At 60.1% G+C, this 17,308-nt stretch overlaps 1 protein-coding gene across 2 annotated transcripts in view; it reads left to right on the top strand.

The window, feature by feature from the left end:
- ADGRD1 (adhesion G protein-coupled receptor D1) overlaps positions 1-17,308 on the top strand; it is a 125,171-nt gene that overhangs the window by 87,415 nt on the left and 20,448 nt on the right. For both annotated transcript variants that reach the window (XM_047697578.1, XM_047697577.1), the window contains 3 exons: positions 11,862-11,965; positions 13,354-13,465; positions 15,764-15,917. In XM_047697578.1, coding sequence (XP_047553534.1) covers positions 11,862-11,965; positions 13,354-13,465; positions 15,764-15,917 — 370 coding nt within the window. The remainder of the gene's footprint in view (positions 1-11,861; positions 11,966-13,353; positions 13,466-15,763; positions 15,918-17,308) is intronic.

Genomic DNA, 17,308 nt, shown 5'->3' with positions numbered 1-17,308 from the left:
TTAGAGATCTGTGGGTTTGGTGATGCTGGGCTGCACAGAGCAGGGAGCCAGAGGCTTCTCCCTTCCACAGAGCTGTGTACCCCCACCTCCTGAGTCACAGGGGCAGGTGCCCTGAGCCCCTATGCTGTGCATGGAAATGACCTGGGGTCTGGAGGTCACAAGCCCTCTGCTGTCCCGACTGGCTCCACCACGTCCCTCCCTTGGCACATCAACCCCATGGGGCCCGTCTGTTTCCAGACAGACTCCCCGCCCTGGGTCCCATGGTCTAGAGCACCCGAGCCCCTGATGTGTGCAGGACTGTGGGGCTGGTGGGGCGCGACTCCTAGTGGCCCCCAGGGTCGTCACACAAGCATTGATTTCTCATCCACGGCCGTTCAACGAGTACTTTTCAGCACCTAACCTGGGCGGTCAGCTGGAAACAAGAAAAGCAGTGACTTTTGATTTTGAGGAGTTTGTATCCCAGTGGGAAAGACAGGCTACAGCTTAGCAAACACAGGGTTGTTTCAAGCAGCAGCAGGTGAAGAACGATTGAAGGGAGTGATGTGGCAGGTGCAGCGAGGAAGGAGCAGCCTTTTGCTGGTGCGACCAGGGGACAGGCAGGGGAGAGTGCCGCAGGCCAAGGAGCAGCATGTGTGGCTTCAGCAGGCGGGCCTGGGCTTGGGGTGTCCCCGGGAGAGGCGGCGAGCACGGGAGGCTCCTTCCTGTGCCGTGTGTGCCATGGGTTTTGCGTCTGGACTGTGAATTGCTTGTAGAGACTGCAGAGGGGAGTTCCAGGACCCCCAGGAGGAGGGGGGTGTGGGAGCAGACCGCGGCCCCTCCCGCTCTGCGCGCAGACACGCCAGCACTGTGCACAGGTCAGAGCTGGGGGGGTCCCTTCACTCTGCTGGGGGTGAAGCTCCAGGAGATGGGGGTGTGCCGAAGTCCCAGGGCCCATCACTCGGGGTTGCCGACGGGAGTAGAGTGGAACTGGGCTCCTGCAGGTCAGGAGGCTTTTGAGTGAGAGCATGCGGAGCTTTGGACGCGCGGTGCTGTCTCTGGCTTGAGGGGCGTGAGCCCTCAGCTTGCCTTGTGCCCTGGGGGGAACACCTGTGTTCAGGCAGCTGCGACCCCCAGGCGGTCCCAGTGAGAGTGACGTGTGGGCAGCAGCTGCCCCTCAGATGCCAGGTACCACTTCCCATCTGGTTCCTGCTCCCGGGCCCTCTGTCACCCCCTTTCTCTCCTGTCCCCCGCTCTTCTGCCTGGTGCTGCCCAAGTCGGGGTGTGTGTTGTGGCTTTGTACCGTTAGCTGCAGGGAAGTCAGGTGGTGGGCCAGTGCCAGTGCTGTGGGCACACTGAGGGGGGTGAAGTAGAAGGTTCCAGAGTGGCTGGAAGTGGAGAGAGGCCCTCAGTTACCTGGGCTGCATGGGGTGCCCTCTGAAATCTCACTCGTTCCAAGGCTCTCCTCATCCCTTCTTGTCCTGTTCTGCACAGACCTTTGTCGGGCTGGGGGAGTGGCAGGCCCCGCCACTGTGAGGCCTGTGCCTCCATCTCCGCCTGTCCTGCCAGGGCCTCAGCCCACATGCCTCCATCGTGTCCTCTGGGCACCACATGGGAGTCACCGACCCACCTCAGCTGTCCCAGCGGGAAACGCACCGGGCTGCCACCTACAGAATGAAAGTGCCAATAGGGCGGGGACAGTCTGAGGCTGTGGTGGCTGAGTAGAGACAGCAAGGCCTAGAGAGGGGGATGGGCTGGGGTCATTCATTCATCCGACAATGAAGAACTGGGTTTGAGAGGACCACCCAAGGCCTTTAAAGCACTGGTCTGGGCCTTGGGAGCGAAGCAGCAGACGCATCCCCTTGCTCAGGACCCTGAGAGGGCATGCCGGCGCTCCATACTTGAGAGCACCTTCTGTCCTGCGCGGCGAGGGCCCCCTGGAAGCCACAGGGGCCGGTGTGAGGCAGAGCACAGCCCACAGGGTCTCCTGGAGATGGGTGCCGGTGAGCGACCGCGGGGAGGAGGCTGCAGCCTCATGGGCCTGGGAGGAAGGAGCAGGGGCACACAGCAGCAAGGGGCCGGGGGGCTCTTGGGAAAAGTGCCAGGGCTCAAAGCCGGGGCTTCAGACCCAAATGTCAGGGGCAGAGGGGATGTCACAGACACAGAGGAGCAGACCACGTGTGAGTGCTGGTGTGGGCAGGACAGCCGTCATACCATTTCAGGGGATTTGCCCAAGGTCACCCGGGGCAGGGGAGCCCCAGGTTTTGCTCTGCTCTCCAGATCCTAAAGCTGGGGCTGGGGCCCAGCCTCCAGACGGCTCCTCTGGGTCCTTTGCACACAGAGAACGAGGTCCATGCTGTGGGCCTCTGTGATGTGGAAGGGGCTGCTGGGTGGTGGGTGTGGGCAGGAAGTTGGGTTTGGGATGTTGGCAGGACGGGGAGGAAGGGAGGCAGCTCAGTCCAGGGAGCTAAAAAAACCCATCACAGAGCATTTATGATACAAATCTGTCAGCACTCGGTGTAGGTGACACCAGATTCGGACAGTCTGTGGGTGACTTCGTGGGAGCAAATCATATCTGCTCATTGCCAGGAAAGGTTGATTTGAAAATGATTCAAAATTACCCATGCTAAAAATGAACATTCCGAGGAACATTTAAACAGTGACAGCAGTTATCGCCAGCGGATGCCGATCTGCGGCTCAGCTCATTTAGTGAGAACAGCAGGATGGCTTTTCTCCATCTTCCCGAGGGCCTCTGGGAGGGGGTGTCGTGGTCTGGGGTCTCTCCTCGGAGCTCATGTCCGCACCCGCCTTCCCTCTGCGCCCCAGCAGGGCCTCTGTGGAACCCCTCTCCATGGTGCCTGGGGTGGCTGGGCTGGGTCATGGAGGAGGATGCCCCAGGCCTCGCTCTGCTCGCTCTTCTCTGTGGGAGGGACTATGGTATGGGGTCCCACTTGGTCAACGGTGAGGGGCTGGGCCAGCCACAACCCTGGGGTGAGGAAACAATGCGCTTCGTGCTCCTCGAGTGGGAAACAGGCCCGAATCCCTCCCACTGAGTGCCGACCCCACGGGGTCCCCCACCGGCTGGTTTGTGGGGCCCCCTTGACCCAGAGCACCGGTCACTCCAGCTGTGGCTGGCTGGCAGTAGTGGTCCTTACTCCATCTGACCCTACGCTCTTCTGTTAGGAACCATCTCCTTAAAATTATCTTCAGGTTAATTTTAGAACAGTCCGTTCTGAGTGTAGTCAAGAAAGTTAGGAAACAGGGTAGGAGAGACTTTGCACGGCACAGAGTGGGTCCCCGTGAAGCTCCCGTGGTCAAGACAGTGTGGTGTCCCCATATGTCCAAAAGGCAGACCCGGACTTGTCGGTACACCCACGAGGATCTGCATCATGGAATTCCAAAAATCGGAAAGCAAGATAATAAGTAAAACACTATTTCCAGCCTGATTACGTCCTGTTTTGTCGTGGACGTAACAGAAAATGGAAGTGTTAATGGGCCTAACGCCACAGAGTGCATGGACTCTGATGCCTCCACAGCAGGGAGGACGTCGCACCTCCCCGCCTCCGTGTTAATAGAATGTTCCATCAAGAGCCAACTTGCGGCTGTTGGAGTGGCTTGTGATGGTGCCGGCGACCTGGAGGCATCACCAAGGCTTTGTCATGGGGGAAGGACGGGATGCAGAGTAGCGAACAAACATCTTGTTTTTTTTTTTTTTTTTAAGATTCTATTTGTTTATTTTAGAGAAAGACTGAGTGCAGGGAGGGGAAGAGGGAGAAGAAACTGTCAGGCAGGCTCTGTGCTGAGCGTGGAGCCTGACACGGGGCTCGATCCCATGACCCTGAGATGGTGACCTGAGCCGAAATCAAGTCAGGCGCTCAACTGACTGAGCCCCCAAGGCGTCCCCACACACCTCATATTTATGAAACCATGTGAGGTCCCCTATGTGAGGTCCCCTATGTGAGGTCATGTCATGATGTGTGATCAGGAGAAATGTACCAAGGTGCCTTTCTGGGCCGTTCACGGGTCGCGAGACCCTGGAATGAAGCCCCGGCTGGTGAGCTGGGCCCCTGTGAGTACATCTGTGTGGAACTGAATAGTAAAAGTAACAGCTCAAAGAGGCAGTTTGTAACCTCTGCTCTCCGGCATGGCGGCTTTGAGAGCGCCTCTGGCTGCCCTGCTTCTCCTCGCTCAGTGGCCTGGAGCTGGCGCCAGGCAGAGGCCATGTGAGAGTGTGTGGTGTGAACTGTGCGTGAACAAGGGGGTTTGTTCTGTAGGAGAGGAGCTTAGGGAGGCCAGGAAGCCCTCTCTCTGGACACCAGGATGCCACGTGCAGCTGCACGAGGAGTGAGGCTGACTCACACGGCCTGTTCCCGGGAAACCGGGGACCGGGACAGGAGGCTGGCCCTGGGACTGTCCTTTCTCAGAACTGGCCCGCAGGGGCACTGGGGACTGGGGAACGGGATCCGCAGTGGCGGCTGCTGCAGTGGGCTGGCCCAGCCAGACCCAGGAAGGGGTGGGGCTCGGATCACCACCGTGGCCCCAGTGACCAACTCAGAGACGGGATTCCTAGGAAGGGGAATTGGAACCATGAGGACTTGGAGGGGTGAGGGCTGATGTGACAGAAGCCATAGAGGCGAGTCAGTCCCACCTGCTTCTGGGACCCCACCCGAGGTTCACATTCCAGGGCGACAGTCTGGTTGTCTGTACAATGGTGAGAACAGCCCATGCGCTGGTGGAAGCCAGAGACCCCCCCTCTGTGCGCTGCCTCCCCGTGCTGCCGCTCCCCTGCTCACGTCCTGCAGGCCCTCTCGCCCCTGCTTGGCTCCTCCAGCGGGTCCCTTGGGAGCGGCCAAGGAGGGGCATCTGTTCTAGGGAGGGGGCAGTGGGAGCACTGTGCCAGGACAGGTGCACCTGGGAAAGCCAGTCCCCTGAAACTCCTAACCTTCCCCAGGGCAGACTCGGGTGGGGGTCAGGGCCAAGTTACCGCTCAGGAAGACAGAGCTACAGAACCCGGTCCGGAGGCTGGCCAGTTGGGACGATTCCTTTAGCTCGACTGTTAATATTTCAAAAGAGAAATTATCTGAAATTTTGAATTTTGTTTTTCTTAAAAAAAAAAAAAAAAAGTTGGGCTACCTGGGGCATCATGACCGAGCAGCTGCTGCCCCCAGCAGGCCGGGGTGGGGGCTGCACTTGACCACAGTCCCGGCACCTCCCGCCACCCTCCCCACACTGCGCACTGGCCTCCCCCACCGCCTTCCTCACAGGGGCACCGCTGTTCCGCTCCTAGGAGGACAGAAAAGTCTTTCTGGCTCTTTCCCGGGGCGGAAAATGACATATCCACTACGCAGGGCTTTGCAAAAAGTGGAAGACAGAAGTATTTCTTTCTGAAACAAGAGTTCCACTTGGATGTGATGTGTGCAGGCTCGCAGCTGGCCTCATGAATTTATGTAAGAGGCCTCCCCAGAGGCCTTGGAGTCTGTGGTCTGTGACTCAGAGGAGCCCATGTCCCAAAGCAAACTCCAGGCTTTTCTGGGCATTTCTAAATCTAGCCGCAGGGCGGGGAGGGAAGGGCACTGCGGGGGCACGCCACGCCTCCTGAGGCCGGCGCTGCGGGGTGTGTGCACGTGTGTGCCGGGGGTCTCGCCTCCGTGGACCGCCATCCCTCAGGGTCCCCTCGAGCACCCTGGGTCCACGGCCACAACGTGCACCTGGTGCGGCATCCTGAAGCCGCTTGGCAGGCTCTGGGTGGTGGGGAGAGTGCGGGGAGCTGCAGTGCGGGGACCTAATTGCAGGGCGTGGCTGGGGCTGCTCCAGTGCCCCCTGGGAGCTGCCTCTGTGGTCCTGCTGGGCGTGTCCCAGACGGCCCGGACCAGCCTGCATGGAGATGCGCCCGCTCCGTTCACCATGGGGAAGCAGGCTTGCTCAGGCGGTCTCCCTTGTGCCAGTCACTTCCTCACGCAGTTTCTGATGAGAACCTACTGTGTGCGGCCCTGTCCTCATAGCTGGGGTGCACTCAGCAGTGGCCCCACTCTGCCCCCTGGTCAGCAGACGCTCAGGGTCCCTCTCCTGACGTACTGTGTGGCCTTCTGCAAGTGCCTGCCCTGAGCCTCGGCCTGCCCACCTGTGACTTCCCTGGAGTACTGAGCTCGGAGCACCCAGCCCAAGAACTGAGCCCAAGCACCCAGCCTAATTAAGGTGACAGTGACATCCAAATGAGCAAGTCTCACCTGGTGGCTGAGCAGCCAGCCCGAGGAGTTGGGTGACGTCCCCAAAGAGCAGGACTGGGCTGGGGTGCAGCAGGCCTGAGTCAGGATTGAGCCTCCCCGCACTCTCTGACCCCTTTGCTTTCATCCTTTTGAGGGATGGTGGAGTCCTGGGCCCTGGGAGACCTGTCTTCTTGCTGATGGTGCTCCCTCGCTGCTCCCTCCCCTACTCTGCCCTCCCTGCCCCCTCCCATCCCCCTCCTGCCTGTCTCTCTCCTGGGCTCCCAGGGCCCTTCCCCCTGGTGGCCTTGCTGCCTCTCTGGGGTGCTGGGCCACTGGCTACTGCTCCATCTCTCCCCTCAGGACCCAGCCACACAGGGACCCTGCTTTGCTCACCCAGGATTCGTGGAAACAGGCCCTGGAGGTGGGATAGGAACATCAAGGAGGAAAACCACACTCTTGGGGCAGCCGCTGGCTGGGTGCTGTTGGGTGCTCACCTTTTCCATGGGCTGGGCCCTACAGTCCCAGAGATGGTGCCTCATTTACTGTAGAGTCTTCTGGAAGAACACTATGCTGTGCTGCTGTTGGGGGCTGGGCTGCCCTGCAGAGGGACGCTGACCACCGACCAGTCTCAGGAGTCATTGCTGCTCAGGCTGGAGGTGGGGACACTGGGGTTGGGGGAGCAGGCGTGTCTCCATCTGGGAGGGCCGGGTGTGAGGGACAGGAGACCAAGGGCTTGGTTTGGGATCGAGGCAGGAGGCTCTGGGCTGCTGGGTTGAGGGGGGAGACAGAGGCTGTTCTGCGGGAGCCTCGTGGGCTCACCGTGTGTTGTCATCCGCTCAGTGCACAGGCCTGTCTCATTTGTTTAACCCGAGCACGAGGCCGCTGATGGCTCCTGCCTCCACTGGTAGGCGGTCAGGTGTCCGCAGCCCTCGGGCCCCGGCAGACAGGAAAGGCCCGTGTCTGTGAGTGTGTCCCCAGGCGGGGTTGCTCGGCGGCAGCGTGCGGCTCCAAGCGGGCACAGACGCTCGCAGCTACCGAGTGTGGGGCCTGCAGCAGCCCAGCTCCTCTGGAGTGGCGGCTGCGGGTCAGGTCCATGTCTCCCCCGTCCGCGCCTCCCCCAGCACAACATACATGCTTCACAGCAGTGTTGACAGAACCCTTGCCTCCATGTAAAGCCGGGGACCACACAGCTCCCGCCTCCCAGCCCTGGCCTCAGGGGCAGGTCCGGGGGCTCCCTGTCCCCCACGGCATGGCTGCCCAGGAGTGGGTGCAGCAGGGACTTGACCCCAAGTGTGTTGGGGCTGGGCCTTTGCTGTCAGGCCCACCCCCTTCCCCTGCTGGGGTCTGCACCTGGGAGGGTCCTGGTCCGCTGGGGCTACAGCAGGAGACTGGGGAGATGCCCCAGATGCCCCGATGCCCCCGTCCCTCACTGTGCCGCTGGCAGCTTTCCCGGCAGTGGCCGTGTCACCTCCAGCCCCTGGTCCAGCTTTTCCCAGCGACCGCGGGCCGTGCCCTCCTGCCAGGGGAGAGGCCCCGTTGTGATTCCTGCCTGGACTGCTTCTTCCACTCCATGGCACTCCCCCCACCCCCTTGTTAACACTTCCTTGAATGGAATTTCCTGCTGTTTAAGGGCTTCAATGGTGCCAGTTCAGAGCTAGCTGTGTGCCCCGGGGGCTGGGGGCCTGGGTGAAGGGGTGACTGGGTTCAGCACTCCGCCCCGGCTCACTCCTTTAATGAGGTAGCTGGCCTGACCATGACAAGTTAGAGGTCTTCCTAAAGACATAGCCACGTCTCTGTGCAGGGGGTGGGAGTGTGGGGGAGACTCCCCACCAATGCAGGCCCGCGGGTGCCAATCTGTGCCCCTCAGCCAGCCAGGGAGCTCGTTTCTGCCTGTCCTCAGGCCTGTGGCCTTGATCTCATCCCTGGAGTATGCCATATGCCTACAGCCTGGGCTTCATGCAGCCGGAGGCTGGCAGTGTGTTCCTGCAGAGCTACACCTGGTGAGGCCCAGGAACTGTCACCAAACCCTGGAGGCCCAGGGAGCCTCAGGCTCCTGCTGTCCACAGCTGAGCGAGCGGGTATGGCTAAGCTGGGGTCAGAGAGCATGGCTGAAGGGATGCTGGCTCACGAGAGCCTGGAGACCGGACATCGGGAAAGAGCCAGGGTGAGCGGCGGAGGCAGAGAAAGCGACGTGGGTCAGCAGCCATGAAGGGCTGCGTGTGTGTATGCGCCACCCGTGGCGCCCCACTTGTCCTTCACTCTGCTCAGCCTTAGGTTCCCCTGGCAACTGGCCTCCCAGCCAGGCCAGCGATGAGGGACAGGCATTGGTATGATACTGCGGTGCTGTCGGCCGGGTGCTCCCGGCCTCACCTGGGTCCCCTGTGTTCCCTGATCCAGTGGTACTGTCCTCCTTGCTGGCCCTGCTCTGCTCCCACCCCCTCACCTCCTTGACCTTCCTGTCCCACAGGGATAGATGCCATGCCTGTTCCCTGGGGTGCCTCATGGCTTTTGTTTCCAGGGACTCCCACACTCTTGTTACCTGCATCCCATGTCGAAGCCCATCCCCCAAGTCACTGGGAGGGTCCTGCTCTCCTGTATGGACCCTCTGACAGGGCCACCAGTTGGTGAGGCAGAGATGCAGGGCCGAGGGAAGGAATATGGGTCTCATCCAGGACAGGGGCCATGGAGGGAGTGAGCTGGGGTGATGTCCTGCCCATGGAGACTGGACTGAAGGTGGCCCTGATACACTGGTGGGGGGCGCAGGGAGAAGCTGGGCGAGACAAAGGTGGGAGCTCTGGGAATCAAGAAGGAGAGGGTGTGTGGCCTGGGTTAGCAGAGGAACCAGCAGCACTTGGGGATGCATCGGCTCCAAGGAGTAAGGAGGGACCCAGAGGACCCTCATCGGAGGCCGAGTGAGACTGACCACCCGAATCCCGGTCCTCTATAGGCCGTCTGCCCCGCGGCCCTATTGGCTCATGTCTCAGCCTTGTCCAAGCAGGAACTAGCCACCTTGTTCATTCACCCGTGCATTCGCCTGCTTCCAGCCTGTGGCGTGTGCTCCGAGCTTGGTACACAGTGGTGCTCAATGCGTGCTTATGGCAGATGGAAGCCCAGTGCTGCCCCTCTTGGCTGTGTAGTCTCTCCTTCTGCAAGTGAGAACTGTGGTGCCCACCCACAGGGCAGCTGTAGGATTCACTGTCTGCGTGCACCAGGCGCCCAGTAACAGCTGTGACGTTCTTCCTGTCTCAGCCATCCAGTTTTCCGCTTGCTCGATGGTGGGCCTGGGCAGCTATGGGTCCGGGGCTAGGGTGGGAAGCCCGTTATCAGAAGCTCCAGGCGGAGCAGGCTAGCGGATCAGAGGCTGGGGTTCCGTGCGTGGCTGGCAGGCTGCAGCGCTCCCATGGGGAAGCTTCTGCTGGGCACTGCGAGCCTGCTGTGTGTGTGGGGTCTCCCGCGCATCTGGGAGCCACAGCGGCATTGACCGGCTGTCTCTGCCACAGGCACGCACGTGTGGATTAGGCGTGCCTTCCCTGGAGGAGGGGAGAGTGCCCCCTGCCACCCGCATTCAGCAGGCGGACACCTCTGGACTCCAGTGGTCCCGGAGCCACAGGCATGACGGTCCATCAGAGCAAGCTCTCCATCTTCCAGGGAGAAAGGTCTAGGTGGTGATGGGGCAGTGTGGAGGTTCACGTGGAGTGCCCCGGCTCGGGCCAGACCTGAGAGGGGTTCCCAGAGGCCGAGGGCTGAAGGGGTCCCGTGAGCCAGGCATGGCTGTCACCCTTCACGTGCTCCCATTTCCATTTCCATTTGGTGGGTGCCACCGAAGTGGACCCCAGTTTCTACAAAGAGCTGAGGGTCCGTGATGTCCATAAACCCTTCAATTGTGATGCTTCCCTCTGTCTCTGGGGCCATCGTGATAGCCAGGAGACTTTTCAATTACCTGTGACAGCAAAGAGGGCATTCTCATTTAATGCTGGCATTTTGCGTGTGGTTTTACTTCCAAAAACATCTCTGTAAGAGCATTTGTTCCAGAACCGTCTCTGGAGGTGAGGGGCGGCCTCTCCTCTCCTCTCCCTGAGAGCACGACAAGTGCCAAGTGTTTTGGTTTTACCTGCAGGATTTCTCACAATTCCTTAGAGGGACAGAGAATGCGGCTCCCCTTACCCGTTTCTAACACTGGAGACACCAGTCCAAGGAGCCTTCCTCACAACACATCGCAGGGGCTGGAGTCTCAGGCCACGTGGTGTGGGGGAGGTGACTCTAGGTGGCGTTCGCTTTCCTGGGCTACCTGATGAATCCTCATGCCTCTGGCTGGCCCCTTTGTAAAAGGGGACACTGAGGGTCCCGATCTGGGGGTGTGGCCGAGGATGTCGCTGTGGGAGCACAATGACCCCCATGCATTCCTTCTGCTTAGGGAACTGGTGTGGGCAAACAGGAGGTGAAATGGGGGCTCGCCCCCTCCTGCATCTAGGGCTGCGCACTGCAGGCTTTTCCTCCCCACCCCCATTCAGTCAAGGTTCCAAAGTGTTTCATAGCCCTGGGGAGTGAGTTGACCGGCTGAGTCATAGAGCTGGAAGAAGAAAAGCCCATCAAGTTGTCCATCCTCAGGTGCACCCACTGGCTCGCAGATTGCTCTGCACAATCAGCTCTCCATCCCCGGTCTGGGGAACTGGGGCCTCCTGGGCTCCCAGTCCTTCCGGACGTGTGTAAGCTTCCTGAGCTGCCTCCTTACGTCCCCGATTATATCCTGATGAGCAGGGCAGGGGGAGGCGTAGCTGAGGCAAAGGCCCAGAGTGTTGAGGCCGAGGCTGGAGGGACCTTGATGTCTGGTGTCCACACACGGGCGACAGGGAGGGGCTCTGGCTGGGTCTCTGATGCAGACCCAGCAGGAAGCCACAGCAGGAAGCAGTGACAGCTCTGCAGGGATGGGCGTGGGGAAGGTGGTATTCCAGGCGTGAGGCTCAGGGAGCACAGAGCGTCGAGGAGCCCAGGGTCAAGTGAGTGTGATCTGAGGCTCCTACTCCTGGAGCCGAAGGGGCCACCATGTGCGGTTGTGCTGCCAGGAGAGCTGAGGCTCGTGTCACCGTCCCTCATGGCTTTGCATCCGACTCATTTACCACGTTCCTTTCTGTGCTAGTGGACGTCAGGGATGATGGCTGACTGCGCACGAACTCTAGGACGGCTCGGCCCGTGTGCCTGGCTCGCTCTAGGCACTTCAGCTGTGTACATCCATGGGATCCTCAGGGAGGAGTCGGTCCCCCTCCTGGGTCTTACCGCACTCCTATGGCTGCTGGGTCTGGGTCTTAACCCACCTGGGTGCTGCAGGGTAGACTCTGGGCATGGCTGGTGCTGGGAGTGGGGACGGGTCGGGAGGGCGGCAGCTAGGAATCGGCAGGACAGAAGCCAGACGTGTGGCGGAATCTGAGTGATCGCCCTGGCCCTTCGGGTGGAGCCTTCCAGCATCAGTCCAAGGGCTGAGACCAAGGGACTGGACCTGTCGGTGGTGGTCACAGGGCATCTGCGGGGAGGGGCAGGCCCCGGTGATCCCCACGACATGCACACTGGGACAGCGGCTGCCTGATAGTCAGCTGTGCACCAGCCCTGGGACCCTCTCCACGGGTCACCTCCGCCTCCGGGACCTGGACCAGCGTGGACGCCTCTGCTCTGCTTCCCGTACAGCTCACGCATGGACACCAGGTGGCGCTCTCGTGCATCACCTACATCGGCTGCTCCATGTCCCTGGTCTGCCTGGTGCTCACACTGGTCACCTTCGCCATGCTCTCGTGAGTCATCCTCCGCTCTCTCCTGCGTCCGGGGAGGTCTGGCACCCTTGGACAGATGCCAGTGCAAGCCTGCCCCACTTCCGCTGCCTGCTGGGCGTGTGTCCTCGGGAGGCAGCGAGTGCCTGGCCTCGCTGAGAGCCTGAACGTGATGCATTCCAGCTGGGCAGCTGCTCCAAAGTCAGCTTTCGTCTTGAGATCCGGGGTGCAGGGAGGGGTTGGGGTGCTGGAGAATAGAGGAGGGAGGCAGGAGGGGCTGTGGGAGTGGAGGGCACCCTGCTTTAGTTATGCTGGGAAGTTCTGTAAGGGTTTTTCTGGCCCTTGGGCTGGTGAGAACTTGACCGGACCAGGAGGACCCCTACCCGAAGACAAAGCCACAGCTCTGTAGGGGGTCCCAGGTATCTGCTGGAGAGGCAGGAAGGCCCTTTCCCAAGAGGCCCCCTGCCCCTCCTGGCTGAAGCCACGTGTGGTCAGAACTCAAGGGAGTCTGTGCCCCCCAGGGGAGGGTGGAAGCTGAGGCCCTCTGAGGCCCTCTCTGAACTGGGACGGAAAAGTGGAGTGTATGCCATCCATGTGGGCAGACGACTGCGAGGATTTGCTGGCCGCTGCTCAGGGCTGTTGCCTCATCCAGGATGGGACCACCTCCCTGGGGGGGTGGGGCTTGGGAGTTTATCTCCACTCCCCGCTTCTCTGCAGGGGAGGTGATGCTCTGGCGGCTCCTTCTGGAGCCCAGCACCCCTCCATCTGCTCTGGTTCTCTGAGGACCAGCTGGCCCCCGGCCTGGCTGTGACTGTGGGGTCCCGGGTCAGGCTGTAGCGTGATCCGCAAGGAAAGGCCTTCAGCTCCTCAGAACTCCAGGAACTGTGGGGGGCAGGGGTGGCGGCAGCCGAGCCACCAGTGTTGAGCCGAGACCTCAGTTCTTTGGTTCCTTCGTCCCCCAGCTCTGCTCAGGAAGCCCGCCACAGCCAGGCAGGCAGCTCTGAGGACAGGACACAGAGTGGGTGGGGATCGGGGGGCCAGGAGCGCACACTTCTGGGCCAGCGGAAGTCCTCTCCTAGGGAGGCACAACTGGTGTGAAGGCCACAGCCCGGAAAGGACTGGGGTGCGGGTAAGCCAGCCTGGGACATAGTGAGCGGGTGCAAGAGCAAGAATCGGGTGGAGTCAGCAAGGGCCAGAAGGGGGAAGCAGGGCGCAGGCTGCGCGGGGCCGAAGCCGGTGGAAGTTGCTGGTTCCTTTCCTAGAGCAATAGGAAGCCAGTGAGGTGTGAGAGTGGGGAGTGAAAGCATCTGCATGGGCTCTAGAAAGGCCTCTTTGGCAGCCCTTGGGGGCGTGGCAGGGAGCAGTGGTGGCGGCACTGGGCCTGGGCCTCACCCCTGCCTCTCTGCCCTCAGTTCCGTCAGCACCATCCGGAACCAGCGCTACCACATCCATGCCAACCTGTCCTTCGCTGTCCTGGTGGCCCAGATCCTCTTACTGGTCAGCTTTAGCTTCAAGCCTGGCACGGTGAGTAGCCCCACACCCGTCCCTCTCCTTCCTCCCTTTGATGTCACTGGGGCTGACTCCGGCTGGATTCTTCAACTCAGAATTCAGGCCACATCCCCCAGACAGTCGGGCAGGGGCTGGTCCAGGAGAGGCCCAGGAGACAGCCTGGCTGAGCTGGGATCTCTGCCCACTGCTGGCCCATGGGCTGTGTCAGCTCGCGCTCTGGGCGTGATGGGGTGCCAAGCATGATGCGGACAGGTGACACAGACCAGCCCTCTGATCCTGGAAGACAGGCCTGTGGAGGCCGTGCCATCCTCACCTCCTGCTTCTGGATGTGGGAGCGGGTGACAGACGACTCTGGCAAGGGTTGGCCCCTGCAGTCTTGCTTTTCATGGCTGCATTGACCTCAGAGACCCCCAGCCACTTCCGTTGGCGGAGGGTGAGGTCGGGCACTGCTGGCAGGAGGAATGTGAAGACCCAGGCCCACCTTCTCCCTGCCCTTCATACTGGGGACCTAGGAAGTCTTAGAACCCCAGAAGGGTAAGAGCTAAACCTGAAATGGCTTGGGGAGGTGGTTTTAAACCCAGCTGGTGGGAAGGAGAAGCAGGCTCCCGCTTGCTCCCACCAGGAGAGGAGAGGCGGTTCTGGGGAACAGAGCAGTAGAGGTGGGCGGTCTTAAGACACACAGGATGGGCTGAGGCAGAATGATATCTTCACCCTACGCTAGCGGGGGTCGGCAGAGCTTCCGGTCCTCTCTGCCAAGGGGTCCTCAGCCCCAACTTGCCCATCCTGGGGCTGCTACGGAGGGAGAGCTCCACCCTCCTGGGCTGCAGGGTGGTCCTCCCTCGCCGGTTTAGGGGCGCAGAGCGGCATCTAAAGATCCCCTCATGGGCAGTGGAGGGACCGGCCATGTGCCAGCCGTGTTCTCCGCGTGCGTCCACCCTCCGGTTTCCTTAGAACACGCATTTGGGTTTGTAGCTCTGGGTGTGGTCAGAATTCCGGATTTCCAATCAGACCTCTGGACGATGCGGATGTGGCCTGTATAGCACCAACCCCCCCTTCGGGAGGGATGGGGCCCCATCGCGTGCCCTGGGGGCCAGTCCCGGAGCGGCTGGTGGGTGGTGGCGCCCCTAGGAAGGGGCTGCAGGGACGATCGCTGCACTCGGCACACCTGCTTCTGACGCACGCATGGGGCAGATGAGGGACCTCCAGCTGCACCTGGGAAACCAGGTGCCAGGAACACGATGCTGTCCTGAGAATGAGCTGGTATCTTGGGGAGTCTGGGACAACAGAGCTTGGGGTGCCCAAGAGAAATCATGCCGTACCTGGGGCTCTGTCTTTAATTCTTTAAATTTTCTCTCTTTTTCATTATTTTAATTTTTTAAAAAAGATTTCCATACATTGAATTTGTATCCTGCAACTTTATTGAATTCATTTATCAGTTCTAGTAATTTTTGATGGAATCTTTTGGGTTTTCTTTCTTTCTTTCTTTCTTTCTTTCTTTCTTTCTTTCTTTTTTTTTAAGATTTTATTTGACAGTGATCACAAGTAGGCAGAGAGGCAGGCAGAGAGAGGGGAGGGGGAGAAGCAGGTTCCCCGCGGAGCAGAGAGCCCCATGCAGGGCTCGATTCCAGGACCCTGGGATCACGACCTGAGTCAGAGACAGAGGCTTTAACCCACTGAGCCACCGAGGTGCCCCATTATTTTAATTTTTGAAGGTGTTATTTAAACGTATTATTATTTTTCCTCCCTCCCATCATTGTGCCCCCTTCGCGGCCCCACGTGGACACCGGCTCTGGGCGCCAGACCCGGCACAGGTCGGCCCACGTGTCTGCGAAGGCCCAAGCTCGAAGGCTGGCTCCCTGGTGGCTCCGCCCCTTCCCCAGAGCCCACCCCATTGGGTCGGTCTGCTCACGTGGCCAGCCTGAGCCAATCCTGATGCAGAGGACCGCCCACCTCTACTGCTCTGTTCCCCAGAACCGCCTCTCCTCTCCGGTGGGAGCCAGCGGGAGTCGGCTTCTCCTTCCCACCAGCTGGGTTTAAAACCACATCCCCAAGCCATTTCAGTTTTAGCTCTTACCCTTCTGGGGTTCTAAGACTTCCTAGGTCCCCAGTACAAAGGGCAGGGAGATGCTGATGTGCTCTCCTGAGCCAATCACTGTGCCAGAGTCGCAGGTCCCATCCAAACTGTGGGGTCTAGAAAGGGAGTTTGGGCCCCGCCCCTTCGAGGGTGGGGGAATGAGGGCATGTGACCCAGGATGCCAGGAACCGCCCACGGCTCCCACCCAGAGAGATGGCCCTCTGCGTCTTTGATCCTAGGTCCCCTGCCGGGTGTTGGCCATGCTCCTACACTACTTCTTCCTGAGTGCCTTCGCGTGGATGCTGGCGGAAGGGCTGCATCTCTACAGCATGGTGATCAAGGTCTTTGGCTCAGAGGACAGCAAGCACCGCTACTACTATGGGATAGGATGGGGTAGGTGGGGAAGGGGTGGGGCAGGTGAGGGATAGGATGGGGCAGATGAGGGTAGCGGGATAGAATGGTATAGGCGGGGCAGGTGGGGATGGGATGGGGCAGGTGGGGAAGGGGTGGGCAGGTGGGGAAGGGGTGGGGCAGGAGAGGGTGGGATGGGGAAGGAGGGGGTGGGATAGGGCAGGAGGGGTAGGTGGGAAGTGATCTTGCTTCATATGACATACTTCCAAGAGGCCAGATACTCTTAGGCTTGGACAGGCTTTTCCAAATCACATCCGTTCCCATGGAGAGTGCGTTGGAGTTGTCGGAGCTAATGGTCTATTTCCCCCATACCTGGACAAGTCCTGGAAGCACCACTCTGGAGCTGGGGCAGGGACGGTGGCTTGTCGGGTACAGCACGCCAGCATCAGGGCATGGCCCTGGGCACTGTGGGCAGCTCACCTCTCGCAGCGTAGGGCCTCTGCCCTGTGAATGCCCTTAGGGGAGGGCAGTCGGGGCTGTGTTCTCCGTGAGTCCCAGCAGGGACAGGTCCCACATACTCTGGGCTGCAGCTGGATGGAGGAAGGGAGCTCTGATCTCTGTCGCTCTTACCTGGGACAGAGTTTCTGCAAGGAGCCTGCTGCCTATCCCTGTGAGATAGTGTAGCTCCAAGGGGCCCAGTGCGGGGAGGCTTGTCTCTTTGGGGTGGAGCAAGTCATGGCTCGAGTCATGGACCCACTGTTATTACCAAGATTTAGTAGGTTTTCTTGAGTAAGTTTTTCCTGATTTGTTGTATGGCTTTAGGAAAACATGCAAAGATTTTCAATGGTTGGGGTTTCTCTAGGCTAATTTTCACCAGTGAGGGTTGTCTCACAGAGCGGTGCATCCGTGGAGCCGCTCATGGCTTCATTCTGGAAGCCCCCTCCCCACTGACTTGACTCCGTGAACTTCCACCTTACCCACCCTACCCCGAGGGGTCCCTGCTTCCTGTCAGCGTGGGTAGACCGGACGTGGCACTGACACCTGCCATGACTACATTTGCAAGAAAGCATTTACCCAGCATTAGTGACCTGCTGCTTGTTCCTGGTTTGCCTCACATGGGTTTAATTCGCACAGCCCTCGTGCAGGGAGCTGATAAACACGTTTACTCTGTGCTTTGAGTTTCTTGATGTAATGTATTTGGGGCGAGGGCAGTACGTTCTGCACCCTCCCGGCTTCTGCAGCCGCCTCCCTTCCCCCGCCACTGCTGGGATCACGCAGGGAGCAGGCGACGGCGGCCAAGATGCCCCCCACCCACCTGTGAGCACTCCTGCAGCCTGCGCCCGCCTGGGCTCTTATTCGGTCAGCGGAATTAAAGGAAAAAAAATGGAAGATTTTAACCAGTATTTAAATATTCTGAGGTTTTATGTAAATCA

This window comes from Lutra lutra, chromosome 12, assembly GCF_902655055.1.
Source record: "Lutra lutra chromosome 12, mLutLut1.2, whole genome shotgun sequence".
Taxonomy (NCBI): Eukaryota; Metazoa; Chordata; class Mammalia; order Carnivora; family Mustelidae; genus Lutra; species Lutra lutra.
Note: the sequence above shows the minus strand (reverse complement) of the source record. Positions and strands in the feature narration are given on the sequence as shown.